This window comes from Bipolaris oryzae, assembly GCF_000523455.1.
Source record: "Bipolaris oryzae ATCC 44560 unplaced genomic scaffold scaffold_12, whole genome shotgun sequence".
NCBI lineage: Eukaryota > Fungi > Ascomycota > Dothideomycetes > Pleosporales > Pleosporaceae > Bipolaris > Bipolaris oryzae.
The window spans coordinates 97,705-124,184 of record NW_006911288.1 but is presented as its reverse complement, the minus strand read 5'-3'; the positions used below and the strand labels follow the sequence as shown (position 1 = coordinate 124,184).

At 52.9% G+C, this 26,480-nt stretch overlaps 12 protein-coding genes across 12 annotated transcripts; 7 read left to right on the top strand and 5 right to left on the bottom strand.

The window, feature by feature from the left end:
- Positions 1-71: 71 nt before the first annotated feature.
- On the bottom strand, positions 72-3,416 carry COCMIDRAFT_84280 (uncharacterized protein; the record flags this gene model as incomplete). The annotated part of the gene is made up of 3 exons (XM_007685706.1): positions 72-2,256; positions 2,365-3,201; positions 3,310-3,416. 3 exons carry the CDS (start codon positions 3,414-3,416, stop codon positions 72-74), a joined length of 3,129 nt encoding a protein of 1,042 aa, XP_007683896.1.
- Positions 3,417-5,702: 2,286 nt separating this feature from the next.
- COCMIDRAFT_84328 (uncharacterized protein) lies at positions 5,703-6,200 on the top strand (the record flags this gene model as incomplete). Its single annotated transcript, XM_007685705.1, has 1 exon — positions 5,703-6,200. One exon carries the CDS (start codon positions 5,703-5,705, stop codon positions 6,198-6,200), a length of 498 nt encoding a protein of 165 aa, XP_007683895.1.
- A 339-nt stretch (positions 6,201-6,539) lies between these two features.
- COCMIDRAFT_22769 (uncharacterized protein) lies at positions 6,540-7,769 on the top strand (the record flags this gene model as incomplete). Its single annotated transcript, XM_007685660.1, has 1 exon — positions 6,540-7,769. One exon carries the CDS (start codon positions 6,540-6,542, stop codon positions 7,767-7,769), a length of 1,230 nt encoding a protein of 409 aa, XP_007683850.1.
- A 147-nt stretch (positions 7,770-7,916) lies between these two features.
- Positions 7,917-8,663, bottom strand: COCMIDRAFT_1633 (uncharacterized protein; the record flags this gene model as incomplete). The annotated part of the gene is made up of 1 exon (XM_007685645.1): positions 7,917-8,663. The coding sequence occupies one exon, from the start codon at positions 8,661-8,663 to the stop codon at positions 7,917-7,919; it is 747 nt and encodes a 248-aa protein (XP_007683835.1).
- Positions 8,664-10,112: 1,449 nt separating this feature from the next.
- COCMIDRAFT_33016 (uncharacterized protein) lies at positions 10,113-13,231 on the bottom strand (the record flags this gene model as incomplete). Its single annotated transcript, XM_007685671.1, has 3 exons — positions 10,113-11,890; positions 11,937-12,881; positions 12,928-13,231. 3 exons carry the CDS (start codon positions 13,229-13,231, stop codon positions 10,113-10,115), a joined length of 3,027 nt encoding a protein of 1,008 aa, XP_007683861.1.
- A 450-nt stretch (positions 13,232-13,681) lies between these two features.
- COCMIDRAFT_1631 (uncharacterized protein) lies at positions 13,682-14,140 on the top strand (the record flags this gene model as incomplete). The annotated part of the gene is made up of 3 exons (XM_007685644.1): positions 13,682-13,843; positions 13,911-13,997; positions 14,051-14,140. The coding sequence occupies 3 exons, from the start codon at positions 13,682-13,684 to the stop codon at positions 14,138-14,140; spliced, it is 339 nt and encodes a 112-aa protein (XP_007683834.1).
- A 121-nt stretch (positions 14,141-14,261) lies between these two features.
- On the bottom strand, positions 14,262-15,357 carry COCMIDRAFT_1630 (uncharacterized protein; the record flags this gene model as incomplete). The annotated part of the gene is made up of 2 exons (XM_007685643.1): positions 14,262-15,268; positions 15,315-15,357. 2 exons carry the CDS (start codon positions 15,355-15,357, stop codon positions 14,262-14,264), a joined length of 1,050 nt encoding a protein of 349 aa, XP_007683833.1.
- A 501-nt stretch (positions 15,358-15,858) lies between these two features.
- COCMIDRAFT_84211 (uncharacterized protein) lies at positions 15,859-16,767 on the top strand (the record flags this gene model as incomplete). The annotated part of the gene is made up of 1 exon (XM_007685704.1): positions 15,859-16,767. One exon carries the CDS (start codon positions 15,859-15,861, stop codon positions 16,765-16,767), a length of 909 nt encoding a protein of 302 aa, XP_007683894.1.
- Positions 16,768-17,669: 902 nt separating this feature from the next.
- On the bottom strand, positions 17,670-18,406 carry COCMIDRAFT_84063 (uncharacterized protein; the record flags this gene model as incomplete). The annotated part of the gene is made up of 2 exons (XM_007685703.1): positions 17,670-17,708; positions 17,774-18,406. The coding sequence occupies 2 exons, from the start codon at positions 18,404-18,406 to the stop codon at positions 17,670-17,672; spliced, it is 672 nt and encodes a 223-aa protein (XP_007683893.1).
- Positions 18,407-18,952: 546 nt separating this feature from the next.
- Positions 18,953-20,994, top strand: COCMIDRAFT_1627 (uncharacterized protein; the record flags this gene model as incomplete). Its single annotated transcript, XM_007685642.1, has 2 exons — positions 18,953-19,903; positions 19,957-20,994. The coding sequence occupies 2 exons, from the start codon at positions 18,953-18,955 to the stop codon at positions 20,992-20,994; spliced, it is 1,989 nt and encodes a 662-aa protein (XP_007683832.1).
- A 993-nt stretch (positions 20,995-21,987) lies between these two features.
- COCMIDRAFT_84181 (uncharacterized protein) lies at positions 21,988-22,737 on the top strand (the record flags this gene model as incomplete). Its single annotated transcript, XM_007685702.1, has 2 exons — positions 21,988-22,521; positions 22,612-22,737. The coding sequence occupies 2 exons, from the start codon at positions 21,988-21,990 to the stop codon at positions 22,735-22,737; spliced, it is 660 nt and encodes a 219-aa protein (XP_007683892.1).
- Positions 22,738-23,711: 974 nt separating this feature from the next.
- Positions 23,712-25,781, top strand: COCMIDRAFT_1625 (uncharacterized protein; the record flags this gene model as incomplete). The annotated part of the gene is made up of 2 exons (XM_007685641.1): positions 23,712-24,045; positions 24,136-25,781. The coding sequence occupies 2 exons, from the start codon at positions 23,712-23,714 to the stop codon at positions 25,779-25,781; spliced, it is 1,980 nt and encodes a 659-aa protein (XP_007683831.1).
- Between the last annotated feature and the right edge of the window lie 699 nt (positions 25,782-26,480).

Below are 26,480 nucleotides of genomic sequence, written 5' to 3'. Positions count from 1 at the left end.
TTTCTTTTGGAAGATTGAATCGGTGCAACCACCGAATCGCAGAGCTTTGTGATACAGAATGCAAGTATGTGCTATTGGGGGTTCCAGAGCGGTAGTGCTCTGCGGTCATAACGTCCCCAGGGCTTTGTTGGTACAGGTGGTAAAATCCTCCTCTTTCCAAGGCCCTTCAGAGCGGCGGGCTTTTTCTTCTTTTCGACGTCTGGATCGTAGTAGTGAGAGGCTGTGACCGGAACCTTGAACTCCTGTGTACTCAGGGGAAGTGTGTATTTGAAATTGCCTCTGACAATCAGTTCAAAAGGATGTTGGAGGACTTCTTCCCAGCGCTCGCTTCCACCTGCTTCGGTCTTGTTTCCTGGATGCCCTAATCGAAGTTCGCCAATGGACTCTGCGCGATGCCGTTGAAAGAACGAGCCTTCAAAAGTCAAGGGCGAGTCAAAACGGTTAACGCGGCCAAGTAACATGGTGCGAGGCTCGCCTTCAATGGGATCGGTTCCTTCGTCAACTCCGGTGGTACGGACAACAGTGTCCACATGGTGGGACTGGTCTTGCACGGGTTGCCATTTCTCCAAGTCGTCAGGCGACTCGTTCTCAGGTGGCCCGTTGCCATGTTCACGCCACCATGTATCGGAGCCGACATGCTTGCTCTTAGCAAACACGGAAACTTCCATATCGGCAACAGTGACTCCAATGATATTTGGATTGACTGCGTCGACAATGAGATCCAGAATAACTTCCTCTTGACTTGCGACGACGTTTTGAATGTCGCGTACCACAAGACTTGTGAGAGGCTTCGTAGTCGCAAAGACAAGTCCAACGGCGCAAAAGACGACAACCAAGAGCAGGATAGAAAGGACCAAGCATCCAGCAAAGCGTCGGCACCATCCGCCGTCGCGGTGATGCCGGCGTTCCAGGTGGCGTACATTGGCGCTATTCCTTTGGCGGGGGGTCCGGGCTCGTGGGCTTCGGCCAGAGATGAGTGGCGTGCGTTCGTCATCGGCCGCATTCTCAGCGTCAATGTCGTATGCAGTTGAGTACTCTCCATTCTTCTTGGAGCCATTGCTGTGTCCGTTGCCAACACTGAAGGTGTGGAAGCGAGGGCTATTTGGTTGCGATGCGTTTCTCGAGGTCGGTCCACGATTGCGCGAAGACTGAGGCATCGACGAGTCACTGTCCATGACCAAGTGGTTTAATCCACCTCGGCCCTGGCTATATCTACCGCCGATGTGGTGGTGGTGACTGCCTCCGCCAGCCCGCCCAGAGCCTGAGCGGACGGTGCCTTCGCCTCGATCGTCTCCATCGATACTAGGATATACATGCGGATTAGTGAATTTAAATTTAGTGCTACTCTTCTTGCTTGGATGCTTTTGATTATCGCGGAACTGAAGTTGTGGGTTGGTGAGGCTTGCTAGTGATGTCATGCTTGGCGTGCGTGAATGGTGTCCCCGGCTGCGGTGAGGCGGGTCGGGAGGATTCGACTCGTAGATGAAGGTAGCATCAGAGTCTGAGGAGTCGGCCTCATCGACTGCACTGGCCACCTTTTGTTCGAAGACGTCCGCCTTGGAGGAAGCTGTGCGGTAGCTGGCGTTAGTGCTTGAATAAAAATAGCTGAGATGGGGATGACGAGAAGACGAAGACATGCGCATTTCCGGGCTTGGGGGAGACAAGGCCAACAGAGAGCGACGATCATCGTACGAACGGTATGAGATGGGGCTGCCTAGAGACGAGGGTGTGTTGGAGAGCACACCAACGTCGGGCCGAGTGTGGGTATGGTGAGGGTACGAGATGTGTTGCAACCTACCAGTGCCAGCATTGATGGACGCGGCTTTTCGCTTTGGGGGCTTCTTCTCCTTCTTTGGACGTATGGTTTCATTGCTGGGCTTCAGACGAATGCCACCGTCGGCACGACCTGAGGCGGAGCGGTCCTGGTTCACAATCGACGCCTGTGCAACCGAGGGCACGGTCTCGGTTTCGACCGTCATGTTGCGTAGCGGCGGATCGCGTGCGCGTGTTGACATGGAGGACAGCGACGGCTTTGCAGAGACAGAGTGCTGTGGCCGCTGGGCAAAGGTCGAGCGCTGCTCCTGCATCTTGCCCTTCTTGGCGCTTTTTGACGCGCTGTCACTGCCGCTTTCCGTGTGCTTGGAGTAGTCGTGCTTGAAGGAGTCGTGCTTTGAGCTGAGGTCTTCAGTGACTTTAGACGAGTTGACGTCATTTCGATCCGTATCGGATTTGTGGGCGTTGAGCGAAGAAACAAAGCTAGAATGCGTTAACAAAGTTTGCGGATGGTAACGGAAATTGGGTCCGCGATTAGTCTAACGTGCGTCGCGATGACAAACAGTGGGGCCGTTGCGGGGAAAAGCGTACCTTTGCGGCTCTAGACCATGAAATCCGGATGTGGCAGGCAAGCTAGACTCTTGGACGGTTTCGAGCTTGGTAGGCTGGCCGCTTGATCCGCGGACAGGGGGGGCCTTTATGGTCTGCGTCGGCTCATCTGGCTCGCTCGCAATGGGGTGCTCGGGTACGGCCAGACGGGGCGGCGAGGCGGGCGACGAGCTCTGGACGATGATGGCAGGCGTCGACTGCGTCTCTGGCCTCTTGATTTGCGAGCGCAGTGAGTTTCTCCGAGGGTGCGAGAACCTGTCGTCAGAGGGCGGTGGTGATCTGAGCCGCGGCGAGATGGGCCAATGGGGTGCTGCGTCGGCCGAGGCAGACTTGGACGGGGCGGGCTTGATAGAACGCGGTACGCGTGCGGCGTCGGGCGTGGAGGATTGTGTTGCGGAAGTGGTCTCTGGTATGCTTGTGGCCGAGTGAGCGCGCTGCACTGGGCCGGTGGGCGAGGGGCCAGGTGTGGTCGAGTTTGCGAGACTCGACATTCGGCTGGGGCTCGCGTCGGTGCTGCTCTTGCGTGAGCGGAAGCCAGGCCTCACGCCCGAGCCGGCAGCAGCTACATTACGCTGGTAAGGGCGGGCAGGCGAGGCTTCCCGTGAGGAGAGTGGTGACGACGACGAGATGGACGGGTTGAGAGGGCGCTGGCCCGCCAGCGTATGTTGCCGCATCGAGGGCGTTGAGGAGGTGCTGTTGGCAGCAGCAGTAGTAGCAGCAGCAGCAGCAGTGGCAGTGGCAGTGGCAGTGGCAGCGGCAGTAGCAGGAGCGGTGGCGGCAGCGGTAGAGACAGAGACAGACGTATTGCTGGCGGGGTTGCTGTGGGGCGCGGTGGGCACAGTGGATGCAGCGGGTGGGTTCTGGTGGTGGTGGTTTGGGAGTTGCAGTGGCTGCTGGCGTGGTGAATGCTGCGTCGACGACGACGACGTGGAGGCGGAAGCGGAAGCGGGTTCAGCAGTCTCGAGGACGCCGGAGATGGAGTGGAAGGCGTCGTCGTCTGCAGCAAGTAGAGAGTCGGTGTCGGTATCGGTCATGATGGTTGTGATCGAGGACGTGCTTTTGCTTCAATGGGCAATAGCACCCGTGGCATCCTGATGCTGAGCTGGCTGGAGCGCGTCACTCGCTGGCGACAGTGGACTGGGGCCTGGATAGCAGCGAGGCCCGGGTTCAATGGGCGGTCAAAGCAGGCGAGGCGGATGGAACAGGACAGACGGCGTACGCGGCGCGCAGTCGTTGGACAAGAGCGCCGCAGCGCCGGCTCTCTTTTCTTGCAGTCGGGAGCAGGCAGGGCAAATGGGGCGTGCAGACGGAGGGCGGAGGGCGGATGGCGGATGCGGATGGATGGGTGAATGCGACTGGGACGCTGCTGCTGGTGCCAACGCCCACGCCAGATCCAGGCACGAACCGAAACCTGCCAGCGCATCGCCCCCAGCCCGCCCTCGATTACTACTACTACTGCTGCTGCTGCTGCTACATAGTACATGCTACATACATGGACACGCGCATACGCGTATCTGCTCCCAATCGACTATATAACAAGAATAATAATCTCCCGCCACTGCCCTGTCAGCTGAGATCAGCCCGTCCGCCCATCCGTACGCCCACACGGGAGGGTGCGAGTGCGAGTGCGAGTGGGAGCAGCTTCTGTCACTGCATGGTCGCCAGAGGCCCATAGCAATACCAACCTTCGCCCCCTCGCGCTCACCCACGGTAAAGGGCAGAGAAAAAAAGCAGGCATTGCGAGCGCTCTGGCAGTTCGAGTGGCGGGCGGCCAGACACACGGTACGTCAGGCTCGCTAGTGCGCACTCAGCACCTCTCCATGGCTCTAGCCTGCACACAGCACCACACATCCAGACATAGTCGTATGTACATACGAGACGCTGCATGCAACAACGACGACTGAGACGCCTCCACGTGCGGGCATCCCCACTCCCTTGCCCACGCATCAAACCAAGTCTCTGCAGTCTGACACTCTGCTCGCTGCCGCTGCGTGCCCGAGGGCCGGCTCGTCCTCACCTCAGACGGGCGCTGCATCTGGGCGAATCAGCTCCCCTCGCCTTCGCTCGTGTGCGGTACTACCACACTTTGCTCGCCCTCGGAACCACGACAGGCAACAAAAGCAGCGTGCGCTAGCCTCGACCAAACTCTGCCTCTTCCTCTGCCCTCCGTGTCCATGGCCTGCCTTGCAAACCATGGTTTGCTCGTCGGAGCCGCATCCATTTCTTGGTGGGCGGTGTGGTTGCCTGCGCAACAAAACAGACAACATGACTAGTAGCTTGGTCGACTTTGCAGCCTCACAATGCGCTGCCCCACTCGCCGTGATAACACCATACCAGACCATCCACGACATTGGCATTGCGCGCATATCCTATCCAGACCATGCCCATGTCTATGTCCTGGTCCGTCTCGGGGCTGTACGACTCATTCGGTCCATCTTGCACGGTTTGTAGTATTGCTGATCAGCACTTGACAAACTCCAGAGCACAACCTAGCCACAAGGAGCCACGTCCAAACACAGAAATCCCACTTTGATCCCCCCATCCGCCCTGTCTTCTTTTGGACAAACACAACTCAGCCACTTGCTGTTCCTAGCACCGCCTGCATCTTTCCTTGTCTCGTCTATATGCCCGCAATTAGTCTATCCCATCGCATCATCGCATCGTCACCAACAATACTCTCCCGGATACCGAGCACCAGCCCCCAACCTGCCAAGTCGTCGTGAGCTCTTTTTAGACGGGGCTGTTACAGCTGCTGGAAATACTCTCGTCGTACGCTGATATTGTCAGCAAAAGGTCGAGGCCCCGCGTACACAGCCGCCTTGCCCATGTGCATTGAAGTCGGCACCTGGTGGACAAAATGCCGGGACTCCAGCCAGGCCACCCGGTTAGTACCAAAATCGATGACGCACCACAAAGTTAGCAACTCCAGAGCGTCATCGCACCACCATGTGAAGGTTACAATAATATTTATTTATTTTTACGCTTTTCTTCTTCATTGTATTCCAAACAAATATACATGAGCTCAAAAGAGTGATCAACGATATCAAAAAGATGCGGGCAAATAGTCCCGCTGACTGTACATACACAGCATGAAGTGCAAGCCGTTTTGGAGTCCCGAGAATTTTGTTCACCGGACGGACGGGTAGAGACAAGGGAACTCGACATCACATGTCTGGATCGTCGTCACAGCCTTACCACTAAGCCGAGCACCTTTTAATATGCAACCCGTGAAACAACGTTAATCTGTTTGTCAATGTTTCCTGTTCGGATACTGGCGGGCATCACGTGACACCACTCGGTCGCTCTTTCCACGCATGCACATGCAAGCCCTATCTAGCCATCCAATCAAAGACAAGCAGTCGAATCGTACCCTTGGGCTCCAATTGCTTCTCCTCTCTCTCTCTCTCTCTCTCTCTCCTTTGCCTTTTCACGCTTTCCACAACAGGTGCACTGTACTCCTCGCCATAACCTCCCTCTTGCACTTGAACAACTACTCCTCGCCTTCCCCGCTCCCACCCCACCACCCCGCCCATCTCTCCCTACTCTGCATAAACATTCCCTCCTCTCATACCCTCCACTACAACGGCATAAACATGTTTCCCGTTCTGTCGTCCATTTTCCTTCTACCGTCCTTCCATACGTCCATCTGCATAAACACGGTCAATTTCCACCTGACACACGCTTACCCTGCACATTGGTTGACATACCTCCACACCAACCTAATCCAGCCAATCACAGCCACCGCAATGTTTCAAACCACAGAGGCAAAAGTAACCACGCCTCTTGTTTCTCCATGTATCTGTCGCCACTTGCCATGACCTTACCCAAAACCATACTCGATCTCATTTCCTAGCGGGGCTGAGCATACAAATGAATAAAGTTCTCACCTTCCTGAGTAATCTTTCTATGGCCTGAAACTACGAAACGAAACATCAATGGGACAGGGTGTACGTAACTATGTGCAAGCAAAGCACTAGGATGTAGGGGTCGGAAGATACTCTACCATCGAGGCAAGTGCAAATATGGCCTCGGTGTTTGAAGTACAAAAAGAAAGGGAAGATAAGATATAAACTCTAGAATCGGTTCTTGAATTGCTTTTGCCTTGGTTGTCTTTCTCTACACTCGTTCACCCTCTTTCTTTTTGCCATTTCATCACCATGCCGTCTTTTAGTTTCTGGAAGAGCTCCAAGACAGAGGAGCCGGCACGTGAACCACTGCTCGCTACACATGCAACATGCGATGAAGTCGACATTCCCGATATCATCATACCAAAGAACTTGGATCTCGATCCAGGAAGAGAGGATTCAGGCGTTTTTCTTTTTGATGAATTAGATATTCAGCCACCAACGTTGTCTCCCCCGCAGATGACGACGGAAGTTGATGGTGCGTGCACAAGAGAGACGTTCGTTTCGCCGGTACCTGAAAAGGCGGCTGAACGGATCGACTCACCTTTCGAGGGTTTGGTAGAGCAATCGCCTCTTCGGTCTCGGGTCCCCGAACAATGCGTACTCAGCGAGACTGCTACCGAAGACCTTCCCATGGTTGCAGTGGACGTATCCACAATAACGCCAAAAGAAAACAGCTATAATGTCGAGCCCTCCAAAAACGACGACCATGTGCCTTCATCACATCCCATAGTCCCCACTTCATCAATGTTGTCAAAGCAGGCCGCCTCGGCCAAACCAGCCACACACCAGCGCAAAACCTCAATAGCGCGTCTCCGTAGACCTGCAGAGCTAAACCTAGCAACAAATACCACTTCATCCTCTCCATCTCAACCTTGCTCAGAGCTAGAGCAGCGCTATGCCCTGATTCGCAACTCCAAGACGCAATCCAAGGCGGCGCTACGCTCCCCCACCGCCCTGCTCGAAGAACGTCTCAACCTAGCCCCCAAGAAAACCCCAGGAAACGAGAACAAAGTCCGAATCTTCACTCCTCCGTCAACACCAGAAAATGGATGCTGGATCCCCGGTCCAGGTGCCGCCACCAGCCCCTTCACCAGCTCGTCGATACGTGCATGCACAGAAAAGACCGGACGCCCAGCATGGTGGTGCAAGTTCGACAAACTAGTCGTCTTTGACGGCATCGACCAAGATGCGTCGGGAGAAATGACGATACACACCAGGACGAGCAAGGGACTGAGCATTGCAAGGCGAAGAGGCGATCTGGAATCCATTGTGATCCCGCTAGATTGCAGTCACTGCCAGGAAATGCTGAACAGGCATGAGTGGAAGTACGACATGCGCGTCTGCAAAAGGAGCGTATGCTGGGACTGCAAAGAGAGGTGTAAGTGGGAGGCTGAAGAGGAGAAGAGAGTGAAGAGTGTACAGAAAACTGCTAAAGCGGAGGGTAACAGGTTCCGTGCGGATAGTGTGTTGCAAGAGTAGTTGTTGTATGAAAATATATCAGAAGAAGAAGAAGAAATACATACCCCCCCAAATCACCTTGAGCATTTTTCCCAAGTAAACTGCTTTGAACATGAATATAAAAAAACTCTAGGATATCATACAACACATACCCCTTCCCCTCCCCCTCTAATCCAAGTCCATGGCATCCCCCATATATTCATACGGCACATCCTCGACCTCCATGCCCTCTGCCTCAAACAACCTCTCAAACTCCCGACTCGTCACCCCCTTCCCATCATCGCCCTGAAACCCCATTGCCACCCCCCTCGCCTCCTCGCACCCGGCCAAAATCCCCCTCAACATGCCCTCCACGCCCAACTCCTGCAACCCCACCCTCCCCCCTTCCCCTCCTGCCTTAGAATCCGCATCCTTCCACATATTCCTACACTCCTTTGCTCTACCAAGTTGCACCCTTACCTCCCCCTCCCCGAGACACTTCTTAAACGGACCGTCAGGATCATCCAGGGCCTCGAGGAGATTAGCATGGAAGGCGTGATCCGCCATTGGCCGTGTGTGGCGTAGGGAAGGATTCGTTTCGTAGCGCAGATAATTGAAATTGTGGCGCTGCTGCTGCTGTTCCGGGGATAGAGAGGAGGAGATGGATATGCCGAATAAGGAGAATAAAGAAAGCATGTAGCGTTCGAGTAAGGTGTAGAATTCGAAAAAGTCGAGTTGGAACATTGACGGTGTTTGGATGGTTTGGTGTTGCAGGAGATCGAGGGTGCGCAGGTAGGAGAGCATGAGGAGTTCGGCTTTCCACTGCAGACGGAGTAAGAGGCGGTTGATGCGGTCTTTGTCTTTTTTGAGCTTTTCGGATTTTGACTCGGCGAGTTTTTCCGCGGGGGTTTTGGGTGCGTATTTGGAGTTGTTCATGGTGGCTGGTGCAGATTTGGATAGGGATGTGGAGATATCCCAGCACGTGGTGGTGGTGGTGATGGTGATGGTGGGGCGTTCTGGGGTCGAGCTGTACCTATAGCGCTGCGAGTTGCGAGTTGTTTGGTACCTTTTCAAGCTTATATGCAGTGATGAGGTAGATCCTTGGGGAAATGTGTATGTATCCAATCAAGCATTGTATGTCATAAACGTAGAAGTTGGCGTGTGTTGTTAAGTACCGGCGTTGTAAAGTTATTCGCGCCGAGACGCTTCCTTTGAGACTGACTCAGCGCATCCTTTCACGCCACATACTAACCGAGGGGTGTCATAAATGAGGTTATTTCCTAATCGGGTATCACTCGTGAATGTTCGAAGCTTCTACGCTGTTTCAGGACTGATAGACACCTTCACTGTGTTGAGGAGTGGTAGCGTGTGGCTGCCTGTAACCGATTCCTAAAGTAGCCTAGGTCCCACCTTCTACTAGCGGGCCGATAGATGGAGCATACGCATGTAGAAATATAGAAAATTGATAAAATCAAGCAGACTAACATCGTTCAATGCTAATTGTTCAAAAGAAGAGCACGTAGTTCTGATACGAACAGATTCAGATGGATGTCTCATGCTGAAAACCTTATGGTTTAAATATGTGACCACATTGTTCCAGAATATGCGGCATAAGCACAAACTTACAGCAACTCACATAGATGAAAACCCCAAACTTTGTTCAACCTGCTACTGCCAAATACCAGTAGGACATTTAGAATGCGAAATTGCCAGGTCTACAGATAGATGATGATGTGTGCATCATGGAGAGCAAGTTAGGCCGGGCTAATTACCTTACTAACGCATATGTTAGTATTGTTTGAAAGTAAGAAGTTAGCGGACGGGGTCCAGATTCAATGAGCACCAGATTAGGATGTGGATGGGGAAGAACAACGAGCTATTATTTGCAGTTTTCGAGAGGGAATGAGAGGGTCGGACACGACGCTGCCGCGCTGGAAATGAGATTAGAGGTTCACAGGATGCTGAATGATCGGTAGGGTCACCCGCCCTATGGGATCTGGGTATTTGTGATACGTTGACATGTGTTCTTGACATGCTTGTAAATTGACACCTGTACGTATGAGCAGTTGTTGCAGTATGGAATTAAACAATGTTCATTAACAGGACCAAGAATGTATTAAGAGGTCCCGGTCCATCAATCGTGGTATGCAAAGCGTCGTCTACAAGCTAGACACATTTCGGACATGACACTTGGAGAATTTTTCAAGAGGCCGACGCAATAGCAAACATACATTGAACTTCTGAAAACATGGATATCGTGATCATCTATTCAAACGCAAGATAGCAACCAGACGACATGCTACATTACACCGAATTTTCTATCTCATCATCATATCAGGAACGAATCCCAATAGCGGCATCGATTCCAATACCATGCTCAAAAGCTTAAAAGGTACCAACAACCTTCTTCACTGTCCTCCGCATACCCTCACCTGTGATTTGCACAGCTCCCTCCAGCTCCGCGCTTCGCAACACCTCTAAGAACTCCTGGTTTTCTACTTGTTCGCTCGCGCCTTCTCGGACACTCTTCATAAGATCGCTCAATCGCACGCTCTGGCCAGCAGAACCAAGCTCATCAAGCGAAGCCAAGACTGCACGCTTGAGGTCCTCCTTTCTGCGCCGATCACTGGTCGAAGTACCTTCTGTGAGGAGCGACATATCGATCAATCCAGTGCGTGCATCAGTAGCCGCCTGCTTGAGCGCCGACTTGATCAGACGGACGGCTTCGTGGACGTCGTCAGCTGTGACCTCCTCAGAAAGACGCATCTTGGCATGGGCTTCCGAGAGTCGAATCATCGACTCCAGTTGACGTGTAGTTGCTGTAATTCTTCGTTCTTGCGAGCGGACATCGGCACCCAGTCCACGCATAGCAACATATGCATCTACTAGCGCTTTCGATGCAGGCTCGGTGATCTTGGGGTGGATGTTGGAGCGCGCGTAAGAGATGTAAGCAGTCAAGAACTCAATTGGCAAGACCTCGTTCTTTGCAGCATTCTCAGGCGTGTCTTCAAGGTACATTCCAACCAAATGGCGGGCCATGCGACGATCGTTCTGCTCATCGATACGGTCCAAGACAAGGTAAACGAGATCGAAACGCGAAAGTAGGGTTGGGGGGAGATCAATGTTCTGTGGGACCGGAAGGTTGACGTTGTACTTGGAGCCGATGGGATTGGCAGATGCCAAGATGGAAGTACGCGCGTTGAGGGTGGTGATAATGCCGGCTTTGGCAATGGAAACAGTCTGCTGCTCCATGACTTCGTGCAGAACAGATCGGGTAGCTTCTGACATCTTGTCGAACTCGTCAATACAGCAAACACCACCGTCAGACAACACCAGGGCTCCCGATTCGAGCACCAACTGTCGAGTCTCAGGGTCTCGAGTAACGTATGCAGTCAAACCGACAGCTGATGATCCCTTTCCAGATGTGTACACGCCACGCGGTGCGATCCTGTGAACATACTGCAGAATTTGGGACTTGGCGGTGGATGGATCACCACAGAGCAGAACGTTGATGTCGCCACGGTACTTTGGACTACCACCCTTTTCGAATTGCTTGTTGGTACCGCCAAAGAGCTGAAGTAAAATTCCCTTCTTAACGTCCTCCATCTCGTAGATGCTAGGAGCGAGAGACCGAGAAAGTAGCTCGTACACATCAGGACGAGCACCAGTAGCTTTGATCTTTTCTTCCTCCTCTTCAGTGACTTTGCGTGTTTCTTCCAAATCACCAGCCGCATGCTCTGCGAGCTCTTCTTCAATTGTCGATACATCAATACCCAAGCGTTTCTTGTCGACTTTTTGGATATGCAGCGCATCGACATATGTCTTAAAGATGTTTTTGACTGATCGTTGTCGTGGATTGATGCGGACCTGGTTGCATTTGAAGATACCAGTAATCTCTACGCGGTCACCAGCTTTGCAGACATCAACCAGTTCATCGTATGCACACAGGGATACTGAATGTGGTGTTTGACCATCGGGCATATCATCTGGGGTCTCTTGTAGCTTGATGACCTGCTTATTGGCAAACCCGGAGCGGTTGTGCACGATTTGCATCGAGTTGGGCGACTCGCACACCGCACGTGGGCATTTGGTGGGCTCGGTAATCTTACCACGGTCAATGTCCACCCTGACAGTATGGTTACACACAGAGCAACGGAAGAAGGCTAGTGATGTTAGCTATGCGTGAAGCGTTTTCATCATTCAACTTACCATCTTTCATATCAGGAATGATAGGGGTGGTCCTAATGACCAGACCCTTGACACTGACAAGTTTGTCCATGTCACCAGGGTTCAGCTCGCGCAGATTGATGGTCTTGTCCAGACCAAATGGCCTTACATTGTAGGTCTTTTGGTCCACTTCGCTAACCAGATTGGGAATCTCTGGGAATGGAGCAGGGGACGGAGCACCAGGAGTAGGTGCATCGGAACCTATCATTGGAGGTAGAGAACTGGAGTCACGGCCTCTAGGCTGAGCACCACGTTGCTGTTGCGAGAGTTGAGTCCGCATCTCCGCCATTCGCTTCTCAGCAAGTTCGAGCATAGTATCCTTTATGGCAACATCCATGATTGGGATAATTTCGTTGGGATACGCCTGCAACTGGTGCCAAAGTTTCCTCGTTGGTGGGTAGGCCTTGAGGTTGCGGGCATCCAAGTTCAATGGCGTGACACCAAGCTCAAGCATCATCTTCATGATATCAACGTACTCCCGAGCCATACCTGGGTGGTTCGGAGGAAGATTCATGCCTTCTTCCAGCTCGCCATCCTGAATCATGCGATACTTCTTTTGAAAGTTCATAAGGAAGTCCCTCATTGCATGACGGGCATCCACCAGAGACACATTGGTTCCCCAAATGACTCGTGAAGAGTTCCCACCCAACACATCGGCATCAGAAGTATCTGGGTTGATATTGGAAAACGTCGCTGCATCTGAGGCGTCCTGAACAGGCATGCCATTCTCGTCGACGAATAGTCTGCGACGGCGATTGGTAGAACTAGTTCCAAAAACATCCGAGTGGATATCATTGCGTCGACTACGTGCTGCAGACTCTGAGCCACGGACGAAGAGGGCGCTACTGCTGCTACCCGGAATATTGCTCTGGGCATTGCGGGCTCGACCAGGGCTAGAGCTGGAAGCGTAGTGGATAGGTGATGAGTCTGTATATGTTAGTCATGTCACTGAGGAATTGTCTGCTTTCCATACCTCCAATGTTCATGGCCGACGCCTTTGGTGTTGCACCACCATCACTCTCGTCAGCCCCATTTGCAGGGGCAGGCGAGGATTGGAAGAAAAGAGGCGATTGAGTCGAAGTCGTCTGAAACCGAGCATTCCTTGGAGTGGCTTGAGGTCCACGCTGTGAAGCTTGTGTCGCCTCAGATTGGAGTTGCTCGTCCGGACCTACTGGTGCTGGACTCGATTGCATCTGAGAATTTTGGCCGCGAGCGCTTCTCCTTGGGGTCGCCGAGGCCGACGTGCGCTGAGAGCGACGCTGGGGTGGGGAAGACATTGCTGGAGTGCTCTATGCGGCAGCCAGGGTGAATGTGTTGATGTTGTACTTAGAGGGGTTGCCAGGGAGGTGGAGTTTATCGCGCCCACTCCTCCTGTGGACGCGTGGGACGCGTTCTGGTCTAGTCTGTAAAGGGACGGTTAAGTGGTCTTGGCATTACAGATGTCTACCCAGCTGCACACACATGAGAGATTTCATGCAGGGGAGCGGGTTTATGAAAGGATGTAATATCCAATTCTTTGTACTGCTGTCAGGGGATTGCCGTCTTAGTGTTGGTACATGTCGAGACCAGTCTGTAGACAAGGCCAGTGGGGCAGTTTAGCCCCGCGGCCAAACGAACATTTCCAAGCAGGCAACAACCAAAGCCAGTAAACATACAAAAGCCGGGTTCCTTGTAGCTGATATCAATCCCTCCTGTTTCTACACACGCATAATCTCCAAGTATCCGACATGGCCCCTCCGTCCAAGCTCGCCATAGCAACTGGCGTTGTGCTCCGCTTAGTGAAGGAGGAAGCAAGCTACCACAAAGAGATTGGGCAGCAAGAAGCACGCGTCAAGAAGGCTGAAGCCAGTCAAGATGAACACAATGGCGAATACACACTCAAGCAAGAGGTATACTATATCCCTACGCCCTGGAGTTTCACCAAAATCGGATAATCAGACACTAATTTCATTACAGCGTCAAGCACTTCAGGAGACCAAGAACGTACTGCCCGGCATGAAAATCAAGATTGAGCAAGCAGTCGAGAAACTGGAAGAGGAACTTGTGAGTTGGAAACTGATCGAGTGCACAGGAATGGTGGTATTGACCAAACCTAGGAGAACAGCAGCGAGGCTTCTGAGGAGGAAGTCACAAAGGCAAAGGAGGCCGTTGCAAAGGGAAAGGCTGCCATGAGTGAGGCTTCGTAAATCAGGATTGCCATGCTGCGACTAGATGTTACAAGCCCGCCACGAAAGATGAAGATACATTGATACCCTAACACCGCGCTATGCAAGTAAATCATGAGAAAAGACACTACTCCACATGTGATTACGACTCGTCCATGCTCATTGATGGTCCATCGTCACCGTCATGCTCGCCATCTTCCAAGTCTTCGCCCTCTTCTAACCCATCAGAGTCGTCTGCATTGGCATGGCCTGAGTTTGTACCCAAGTCTGCCATTTCGGTGTCCTCTGCAGCACCAGACCTAGCCGAGGGTGCAACACTGACGTCTCGAGACAGAGGCTTCAGCCGATCCTGAGGCGGTGCTCGTAGCGACGACCCTTCTCCGCCCTGGCTGGCATGTACGGGCGTCATACCACCGTCCGGCCGTGGCGTACCAGCATGACTGACGTCTCCTCTGGACATGCTGCCTTCTCCCTCGCCATCCTCGTCTCCGTCCTTCATCATGCCCTCCTTGCGCTCAGCCTCTTCTTTCTCATCTTTGATCATGCGCAGCATCTCCCGAGCCTCCTCTTCTATGCGGCCAAACTGTGTGCGGCGCTCACTCCATGTATCCTTGGCTGACTGTACTTCGTGCTCAAGCTCCCGTATTTCTTGATCTAGCTTTACGTGTGCATGCGCTTGCTCGTCGCGCGGCTTGAGCATCTTGCTGCTTGTGATCTTTTCGGTCAACTCGTCGTACGTCTTACGCACGGCGAGTGTTTCTTTGGCTTCTACGAGTCGGACGCGAAGATCTTCAATTGTCTTCCGCACATGGTCCTGCTTTGCCTCGATGGCCGTCTTTTCCACGGCGTATCGCTCGCGCTCCGTGTGATTGCTGTTTGTCGTGAACTCAGCACGTAGGATTGCATAGTCGAGGAGCGAAAGCTCGTTCATAATATCCTTGCGCCATATCTCAATGTTGTGTGCCTGCTGTTCGCGCTCGACTTTCAGCGCGGCTGCTTCTTCCTCGGCAGCTGTGGCGTCTGGCGGCGGCGAGAGAAGCTGTTTTGGGCGTGCATCTTCGAAGAATCCCGGCTTGAGCAGGCGGCCCGCGGCGTTTGTGTATGGACGAGCCTCGACTGCTAGAAGACGCGATACATTGTGGAGCGCATCTGCTCAGGTTAGCGGGAGACTCGAAGCAGGAATAGCTGGTTCTACCTTCATCTGCTTGGGACAACAGGCCCCATTCCTTGGTCGCCATCGTTTCGGTGTAAAGGTGCGAGCACGCGACAGCTGTTGGGGTCACTGGTGGGGGGACTATTGCAGCGTTCAAAGTCGCGACGCCGCAGTTTGATGGTCCATCGCGGCGTCTGGCAGGGATCTGAACTAGCGCCAGGGCCCATCCGACGTCAGATATACACCTTCGGCGCTTTCTCCTTCATTACACTCAGCTCTCTATTCTGATCATTCGCTTTGTCGCTTTGTCCATAACCTTGTTCAAGAACAAATTTTTTCTTTGAAGCCTAGGCTAGCGAGATGCAACGGTGAATGTTGTGGGGTTCTTGACCCCATCCAATGCCCACGCTGCCTACGTACCACTCGTCCATGATTGGCATAACTACAAGTCGAGACCGCCCTCTCAGTAATCCCTAAAGCCCAGCCGACGAGCCATATATACTACAACTTCGATATCAAACCCCGCTACATATCGCATCCCAACACGTTTCCAAACACGTTTCGCAACGCCTCCGTCGCCTACGCCATGCCGGCTCTTACCCTCTTCGAGCTGGCCCGTCAGCGGCTCATCAAGAACATCGACATGCTTCGCGACGTTGGCGATTTGCCCTACTCCTTCCTTCGGCCTGTTCTCCGATTCGTACAAAGCCCTGACCAGCTTATCGAGCTCGAGTCCAACTGCCCCCAGCTACTCGGAGAGACGGGTGAAATATGGCTCCGCTTCATAAAACGAGACATACCAGACTGGCAGAAGAAGCCGCATGAACCGCGCGACCCTCAGAACTGGAGTAAAGTCTACCGTAAGCTGAAAAAGGACGCCGAGCGCGAGAAACAAGCCGATGAAGAGGCGCTGAAGCAGCGGATGGAGGCGATACAAAAGGATCGGGCACAGACCAAGACCCTCATCGTGGATAGCAGGATTGGGTATGGTTCTGGAGGCAGCAGGATGTTCACGGGCAGAACTACGACAAGTTGGGGTCAGCCTTCTGGTGCACCTGCGAAGACAGGCAAAGCCGCCTTCGATAAGCTGAAACGAGGCATGTTCGACCACGGACGCGAGCGGCCAAAAGCCAGTCAGATACCTGCACATCTTCTGGCCCAAAGGAAGAGGCCTATTCAGCAAGCTCCAGCGCGTATGGTCCGAATGGCTGAGAGCGAGGCTCCTCGGAGCATGGTCTTGTCCAAGCAGGCCTCTACATCCATGGCGAACAGATCGGAGTCTTCAAGACCTGCGCCCTCTACAAGCCGTCCCAACATCACACAGCGACCTGCGCCCCAACAGCGCAACTCGCTCCCGCCGTCACGAGCCTCGCTACCCGCCGGGCAGCAGTTTAGTGCACCGAAACCAAAGCCGGCAAGTGGAGGCGTAGCCCCTGCGCCAAAGAGAAAGAGGGAAGAGTATAGTATGTTTCATAAAAAGAAGAAGAAGGTGTGAAAGCAGGGTGAATTACGATCCTCTTTCATGGAGCGTTGAAGATTGTTGGTTCACCAAGGATACCGATAGATCGATCATGAACTGTCTGGGAATAAGGTACGTGGCTTTTATATGTACAGCGAGCAGGCGCTTTGGTGTTGGACAATACTTTATAGGATATATGGGTTGCAGTGAAGTGCTCACCCAAGGCCTGCATTGTGAGGCGTTATGTATGTTAGCAGTTGTCTACGTTTTGCGTTTGCGAGCGTGTCTATTTGCTGAATTGCTTCCGATGTGCACATTTTTTATTGCGTTGATGAACGTAAGGTTTCTTTGTGAGTCTATTGAGGAGCAGTCGATTCCAGAGGATCGGTTTTTTTGAGTACATGCTTCGTTAGCGTGATAGAGTTATTACATAGCAAAGCAAAATTATAGTGAACAGTTGTTCGAAAGTATCCAATTTCTTTGAGGCTCCTTGCTTTTCCCTTGGTGAATCGTGCATGACTGGTAGTCGGATGCGGATTTGGTTATGCTCCGAGTACATGCTTTCTTCACTGATCTTGAGAGTAAACCGTGAAGATTTGAAATCTCAAGCCATCATTCAGATCTTAAGTTTGATATGAAATTTTAGTACTCTCTATTCGATCCTTGTTGTTATCCCGGCATTATACTAACCCAATCTATCAGATTAGTGATGGACTGATACGTTACAACTGTGTAAAGCTATGCGTGACGCTTGACATCCACCCGGTCGCTGTTACTGGTATGTAACAAGATATCCTAATAACCTCAAACCCAGCACATACTCGGGTATCCCAATCTCTTATATCGTGACCGAGAAGCAAACGAAGAAAGCGTGAGATCATCCGCAACCAACACTGTATATCAAACTCCAAGCTTGACATTCAAATCAATGATATCACCTACTCCGAAGTCTTCTCTTTCGCCGGCCTCAACATAAGCTGTCACAAAGATTAGCTCAACCCTCCAAATCAACCAAAATTCCCAACTCCTCAAGAAAACTTACAATAAGATCAATCGTCGTCGTCCCACCCCACTTCCTCAAATCAAACGCCACCTCCTTCACCCTCCGAAATCCAAACCGTGCATACAATGGCGCCCCCGTCGGACTCGCCTCCAGAAACGCCTCCACGCCCGCCTCATCCGCCCTCTCACACCCCCACGTCACCAGCATACTCCCCGCCCCCCTTCTCTCATGCTGCGGCAACGTAACCAACGTATCCAGCACATAATACGGCCTCTGCCCCAAAACCTCCCTCTTATTCGCATTCATCGCGCTAAAAACCTCATTCCACATTTCCGGGTCGCTCTCCTCAAACGGCTCAGGCAACGCAAGGCCTGTGTCGACTTCCTCCCAGGTGCGCTGTGCAGCGCCGTCTTGCTGCGGTTTGACGTAGCGCCAGCGGGCCCCCGCGATTATTTCGCCGGTGGAGGTGTCGACGCATTTTAAGAAGAGGACGCCGTCGGCGATGCCGGTGCGGATGGAGTCTGTGACTTTGGAGAGGGTGGCTGGCGAGGGCTCGCCGCGTGGGTAGAGGATGTGGTTCACGGTGTCCCGGAAGACTTCGTGGCGGATGCGCATGTATTGTTCTGCTTCTGAGGGGTCGAGGAGGGAGATTTGGAGGTTGGGGTCTGGCATTTTGGGGGAGGTGGGAGGGTGTGTAGTGTGGGGATATAGGGAGTTGGCTCGAGTCACGGTGATGGGATGGTGAAGGTTGAGAGAAGAAGTGTTCGACTGAGAATGGCTGTTTACTTATTTGTTTGTCTGACTAGTTCGTCATTCATGATGACTCAGGTTATCCCCCTGTTCAGTACATGTATCACCTGGGTTGCCTTAGGTATAGAATCGAAGGATTGCGCCCTTTTGCTCCACAGTCTTGCTCTCGCGGGGCACATTTCCTCGGAGTTGAAGTGTCTTTAAATATAAGGTTGCAGCTGTACATTTGCAGACTAGTTTTCAGGCTTTGTTCATCACTGGTTAGAATCGACTGACATATGCAATAAGAGACCACCATTCATCTCTTTGGTGATAAGGCTGGACTAGCGGGTGGCGGACATGTGGGTGGATGGTGGTCGCGTTGTTCGCTAATCCCGGTCGCGTCTGGCTGATCCCTGCAACAATTTTCTCGACGTTAGTTTTGCGACCATCCGGCCTGCACCTCTTCGCATCCACGATCCAACGGCAATGGCACCCGCAACGACGATTCCGCACAAGTCGGGGGGACACCAGCGATACAAAGCTGTGAAATCGGACGGCGCGACAAGACATCAAGCAGACCTTGCTGCTGGCGACAGTGATGCAGAGGCAGGCGCATTGCAGCCGGTGAAGGAACCGCAAGAGGATGAGTTTGAGGATTTTGGCACAGAAGGAGAGGACGAAAGCGATGAAGCTCAGGGTAACGATAGCGACGAGGAGAGCATAGATATACAGTTGGAGAAAAAGGCACAGGAAAAGCCGGTATTAGCAAAGGATGCTGAAGAGGAAGAGCTTGAGCGTATGATTTTTGGCGACTCAGAGGGCTTTCGGCAAGGATTAGAAAACTTCTCGCTCGACCGTACGACGGGCACATATGGCGACGAATCGGACGAATCGGGAGCAGAAGAGGTATCTCTTGATGGCGTAGCAGATCAGGACTTATTCTTCTTCGATGCAGGTCCAGTTGCTGCACCAGCAGGTTCTGTGGCACCCAAGGGTACAGAGGAATCGGACGACGAAGACGAAAAGCCTGCGTGGGAAGATAGCGACGACGAACGGCTGGTGGTTAGTCTGGCGTCGGTACCTCAGCTGAGAAAATTGCGGGAGACAGCAGACGATGACGTAGTCAACGGCAAGGAATACTCACGGAGGTTGCGTAAGCAATATGAGAGGCTCTACCCTACACCCAACTGGGCAGCATATGCGACAGGCAAGGCCAACAAGAAGCGGAGACGTACAATGGACGAGGATGAGAGTGGAGACGAGTCGGCAAGCGACATGGACGTTGATGACGAGGACCTATCTACAGCGCCGCTTGCAAAGCTTTTGAAGGATGCTGATATTCTTTCACGGGTCGCGAGGGGTAGCGCAAAGCGAAGAAAGCTTCAAGCAGGCACCATTGACATTCAACGTCTGAAGGATGTGTCCAAAGCCGGACCGGTAAGCGGAACGAAATCAATACATGATTTAATAATAGCTAATAGTTTCTACAGTCTGCCATTACCTCTCTGTCATTCCACCCTAGTTACCCGCTCCTACTTTCATCCGGACCCAGCTCAACACTATACCTTCACCACGTCAATCCAAACCCGCCGAATCCAAACCCTCTACTGACATCACTGCACATCAAGCGTACTCCGCTTGTTACAACAGCATTCCACCCATCTGCATCAGACTCGCGCATCTTCCTGAGCGCACGTCGCCGCTACTTCCATGTATGGAACATTGCAACCGGAAGGGTGGAGAAAGTGTCGCGGGTCTACGGCCACCAGCATGAACAAAGAACCATGGAGTTTTTCGCTTTATCACCAAACGGTAAATACATGGCTCTCCGGGGTTCGTCTAGAAAAGGCGGTGGTGTCATCAACATTCTGGACGCTCGAACACTCCAATGGGCAACACAAGTGCGGATCGAATCACGAGGTGGCATTGCGGACTTTGCATGGTGGGGCGATGGCACAGGCATGTGTATCGCCGGCAAGAACGGTGAAGTCACTGAGTGGAGCGTCGAAGACGGTGTCGTAGGACGTTGGAACGATGAAGGCGCCGTCGGCACCACAGTCATTGCGCTCGGCGGCAAGAGCGGGCGCGAGAACTGGCTCGGAGGCGACCGATGGGTAGCAATCGGCAGCTCGAGCGGCGTAGTCAACATATACGACCGTCGCGCCTGGAGCGAAACCGACCCTTCCCTCAGCACCCCCAAAGCCGATTCAAACGGCGGTATCCCTCCCGCCCCGAAGCCGCTGCGCGATCTCCAGAATCTTACAACGCCAATCTCGCATCTGGCATTTACTCCGGATGGACAGGTGCTCGCTATGGCGAGTCGCTGGAAGAATAATGCAATGAGGCTGGTGCATTTGCCTTCTGCTACTGTGTTTAAGAATTGGCCGAGTCAGAAGACGCCGCTGGGACGGATTACGGCGGTGGCGTGGGGTCGGCCGAGTGAGGATGAGGAGAAAGAGGGGAGCCTGGCACAGTTGGCGGTTGCTAATGAGGCGGGACATATTAGGATGTGGGAGATACGGGCTTGAGTTTATTTTTTTTTCTCTTTTGGACTGGCGACGAATATAAATGTGTGCCTTCCAGAAGAAGAAGAAGAAGAAGATACGATTGTGATTCTTCCCTCTTCCCTCCCCCCTTGTTTGCACTGGATGTGGTGCTAGTGCTTCCCTTTAACGGAGTATCAAGCGCAAGTTCCGTCTTCTTGAACTGCAACTACCCGAAAGCGAAGCGGTCAAGCACAACCAACGTACATGTCGGGTTTTTTTCTTTCTTCTGTTTGGACAAAGAGTCTTCTTGCATCGGCGGTGTCTGTGCTTACTGTGTGTGTTTTTTTTTCTCTTACCCAGCGTAGACATGGCAAGCTTAGCCAGGTAAGGTGTCTTAGACGCAGTCTTATACTACAACATCGACAGTATAGCAACAAACAACTATTTTTTTTTGAACGACATTCGCTGTAGACGACAATTCTTTTTACCCAGGCATCGTCAACATAACGGTATCATTTTCCAACGTAACACTACCAGCGTGAGTATATCTTTTTTTTTCTTTTGCTGCCTTCGTTGCAACAGCAGTTCGCTGTTCTTGCTACCTTTTTTTTCGTCGCAACCGTATTTTGGTTGTCGTATCCAACGGAGGTTTACATAATGGGCATGTCATTCAATTGAGAAGGAGTATTATTACCAAACTCAATTTTCCTTTTGTGTCAGGATTAAAAAGCAGGGTCTCTCGTAGACGTTGAATCTCTGAGCCGAAAAAGCTCCAAGAGGGGGTTTTTTTGTGCAAGAAGATGCTAACATCACTTTGCAGCCTCGTGCGATTTCTTTCTTTTCTACATTGACTGCAAAGCCTGTCCTTTTTTTATACCAGATTCTGGCATGTTAAAGGGTGTGGGTGTGTGGCTTGCCCATTCTTTTTTTTTTCTGTTTCTGGGATGATCGATCTGATGACGATACATAGCAAACAGATATTTAGAAGAGAGAAAGTCCGAGTAACAATATCCTTTGCTTCTTCGGGTTGAAAGCATGGGCAAGAACAGGAATCGGAACAGGAACAAGAATCGAGCCAAGAAGGCAAAAGGTGGTGGAGGTGAGGATGGCGAGACAAGTAAGACGCCGGCGAAGATACTGGTCGACAAGCAGAAGGATGTCAAGGAGCCGGAAAAAAGGGGGGCTAGCGATGAACAAGATGCAGCTCTTCTAGAGGCTCCGATAGGCAACTCAAAGGCCAGACGCGATTCGGTCATTTCGAGCACTTCGGAAAGTGCGGCGGATCAAGTCCACGTCGTAGCGCAAGTGACTCCAAGGTCAGGCTGGAATTTTCGAATCCGTCTCTGGCTCTGGCTCTGGCGGAGCTGGCCATGTCGATTGTTACGCTGGACATATTGTTTTCTGCTTGCCCTGGTGCGAATCGACTGGAACGACCAGCGGCGAGCGGCAGATCTGCTGCTGGCAGTAGGACTTGCTGGATCGGTCGTGTTTGGGGTCTGTCTCGTTGTTGATTTCGTGGTCAAGCATTCAGAGGAGCTAAGGGCGGTTTTCCCTGCGAAGTGGTTCCTGGTGCGACATGGCTGGTTGAAGAGCCAACTGGATCAAGCAATCGATCGTTTGAAGGATATCTGGGGAAGGCTGTTTGATTAACTGGACTAGGAAGCATTCTCAGGTATACGAGTCAAGGTGTCAGTGTTACAAGTTCACTGCCAGAAAGTGTTGCGAGGTGATAAACCTTGGGTGGCTGCTTGGTCAGCATACCCTAACCCAGAGGACGGCACTTGAGAGTACTGTGATCGGCAGACAGGCAGGTGGTGGTGGTGGTGTGTGTCGGATGTCGCCTAATGCGGGTTGTGTCGAGTGATGGGATGGTTTGGTGTTCGAGTCGGGTCTAGCGTGGAGAGCACGTGATTGCTAGTGCAGGGAGTTTAGGCGGTACTGCCGCTGTCAGTATGTACATGTCAATCCAGCAGGGCGAGGGCGAGGGCGAGGGCGGAGAGGATGGTGGCAGGACGTATCTTTTGGCCTAGTCAGTGGATGGGAGTAAGAGCGTAGGTGTAGATGCAGAGGTGCGTCTATCTATCTATCTACCTATCCATCCATCCATCCATCCATCTCTCTACCCCATGTAGATATCTCAGCACACTGATACGCAGTTGCAAGAAGGATAGTGACGTCAGACAGGCACATGACCGGGTGCAGCTGGCAGCAGGGAGCGTTTCAGCCGGGAGGTGCCATGTGCATGTGAGTGTCGAGGCACGCGTCGCGGGCCCTGTCGAGCCTGTCGAAGTACATGTGTATGCATCACGCGGCGACGGCCGAGGCAGCAGTTGGCAGCTTCTAGTGTGTATATCTAACTAGGTAAATGCCTCTGTGCCATGTAAGTATGTATGTATGTATGCATGCAGCCCCGGCAATTGGCCTCTTTGCTTCCTTTTTTCCCACTGCCACTGCCACTGCCACTGCCACTGCCACTGCCACTGCCACATCGCCTCCCCACACTTGGACTCGCAGTCGTTTGCGCATCCCATGCTCCAACGCTCGCTGCCCGCCCCAAGCGACCAGCCTAGTCTGCGCCCGGCCTAGCCACGCCCGCCCGAGACGTGCCCCATCCCAGCCTGCACCCACCGTCTGCCCTCGGGCGCGCTGGTGCGAGGGAGAAATCTCTCATCCTCTTGTTGGCCCCAGGTGGACCGCCGACTCCGGACCGAGACGCGCAGCAGCTTCTGTCCGTCTCTGCCAGCGCCAGCGCCAGCGCCATGGCGACATTTGCGCCCTCCAATTTTGCCCTCGACGCCGGCGACGACAAACCCCACCACGAGCCCCCACCACCGCCTCTCCCACACGGACCCTTTGCCCACCAGCTCAACCCTCCACCCACACAGCCCTACTCGTCTGCCACGCCCAAGCTCTCTCCACGACCCTCGCGCGACCTCCTCCGCCACCACCTCTCCTCTGGCGCAATGGCTGGCGCAAACACTCACGCGCCCATGGCCGTCCCAGGCGGACGCATCAGCCAATCCGCTCACGACCACCGCCCAAACCTGCGCGACATGGGCTTCGCCGGCCCCCGCAGCCCCCCAAACAACAAGAGTATGTCCTTGCCTAGCTGCTGGCCTGCCTGCCTGCCTACCTCTTTCTCTCCATTCGGCCATGGCTCTGCCCTTTGCTAACCCTCCATAGACACCTCACACGTCCCCTGCAAGTTCTACCGCCAGGGCGCATGCCAGGCAGGCAAGGCCTGTCCCTTTCTGCACTCGGACGAGCCGTTGACGGAGCGCGCGCCTTGCAAGTACTTCACAAAGGGCAACTGCAAGTTTGGCCAAAAGTGCGCCCTGGCCCACATCCTGCCAAACGGCCATGTCGTCAACCGTGGGAGCGCCGCCAGTCACTTTGGCCGCATGAACGTCCCCCACCACCAGGAGCTGCCCATCAACAGCTCCCTGCTGACCATGCAGGCACACATGGGCGGCATGCAGCCAGCCTACCCTTACGCCCTCCAGGACGACTACATCAACCACAAGAACCAGTACGATATGATCCCCACCATCGACACCACCTTTTCCTCCCACCCCGGCTCAAACTACGGCTCGCCGCCAAACGACAACGGCCGCCTCCCCATCTCGCCCACACACAAGGGTCTTAGTGTCATGGACGTCGGCTTGCCTGCCTCTTTCGACAGCCAGGGTGTCTCTACCATGGCCCGGTATGGCCCCATTGCCTCGTCTGTACCCGCAAAGTTCCTCGCAAACTCGCCCCCGTCCTCGTATCAGGCTGATTCGCCTGCGCTCCGCAACCTGCACGACTCTGCGTTTGGTGATGGCTCGCGAAGAGGAATTGGAGCGTTGGGCTCTTCTCCACCAGAGTCGGTAGAGCAGCCCACTGGAAGAAGGATGCTGCATTCTGAGCTCGCTGCGAATCGCTCTCGTGGTATCATGTCCTCTAGTCTGGGCGCACGACCTGCTTTCAAGGACGAGGAATGGGATGAGACGGACATGATTGGGAAGTTTGAGGAGGATCTGCTGCCAAACTCGCTCAGCGACCTGCTCACCCCACAGGAAAAGATGCGCCGCTTCTCACGCGACCAGGGCGAAAACGAGAGTTCCTTCTCCCAACGTGCTGCACAGTCTAGGCTTGGTGTGTCGCCAACTGCATCCGACCTCAAGTATGGATCTCCCTCGGCAGCGACTGCTTCTCCTTCTCGGTTCCAGTCCATGTGGGCCAAGCCTCGCGGGCCAACCTATGATAATGCATTCGAGTCAGGCTCATTACCGGGACAGTCGGCTTTTGGACACGTTGGCTCGCCGCTACGTAACTCGAGCCTCCACCCTGGAGCAAGTCCTTCACTACGCGCCATCAGCCGCCCTACCACCGGCGACGCGAGTCCCTACCTGTCTTCGCCTCCCCGCCAAGCTTCGATGAGCATGATCAGCCAGCAACTACAGCGGACTCGTCTGTCCACTCGAGAGGAGGCGAGCATAACCAGCAATCCGGTCCATCCTGGCATCAACCGTGTTACCTCAGCCACCAGTATCGGAAACTCGAGTGGACGTCTTGGTATGGATCGTGCGGTTAGCAGTAGCAGCATCAATCGCGAAAGAATTGAGGAAGAGCAGGGTTTGTTTAGCATGGAAGAGGAAGAGGACGTCAACAAGAGCAGGGATGGTGCATCCACCACTTCCAGTACAAGCAACAAGCGCTTGAGCGGTCTCTCATGGGGCAGCGGAGGTGGCAAGGGCAGCCCCAACCTCGCACCCGTTGGTGGACACCGTACTACTGCAACTTCTGGCCTATCCAAGGACACGGGGATCTGGAATAAGAACGCCTAGACCTTTTCTCCCGGTTCCAGATGTTACTCTCCCATCCCCTTCAATACGCAACTCATCTACGACACACCAAGAAAAAAAATATAGCATACCCCCTTTTCAAACTGGTAATCAGTTGGAAATATTGAGCGTTCTGGGCGACTATTTTGTTTGCATTTCTTGGGGGGGGAAACATACGACCTCTTTTGATCTTCATGCGTGGTGTTTGTTTGTTTGTTTTTTCACATCGGCATATACAAAAAAGTCTCGGAGCTTATAGCTATTACACAGATATATCCAAGTGGTGGGACGGGGTCCAAATCAGGCAAAACATTGTAGCACAGTGGTTGCCTAGATTCTCATATTCAGTATTTGGGTTTGAGTTTTCAACTTTTAGAGTTGGATGGAGTTTACGACTTTTTTTTTTATTTCAAACTCAAAGTCGCGGATATTGTGGTTACATCAATGGCAGTTTGGTGTCTGCTTTTTTTTCCCACCAGATCTCATGGGTCATGACTGATTGTTTTTTTTTGTTTCTCTGCAATATAGTATGCTCTGTTCAGTTTATACATATGAAGGAAATAACGAAAAAGGAAGGCGTGTATTGGAGAATTTTAGCTAGGAAGTGCATATTCAGGGGAGAAAGCGGGGAGGGAGTAGTAGTGATGAATTCTTGATATGAAAGTGGAAGGATGATGAATGCAAGTAGAAGAGAGAAACAAG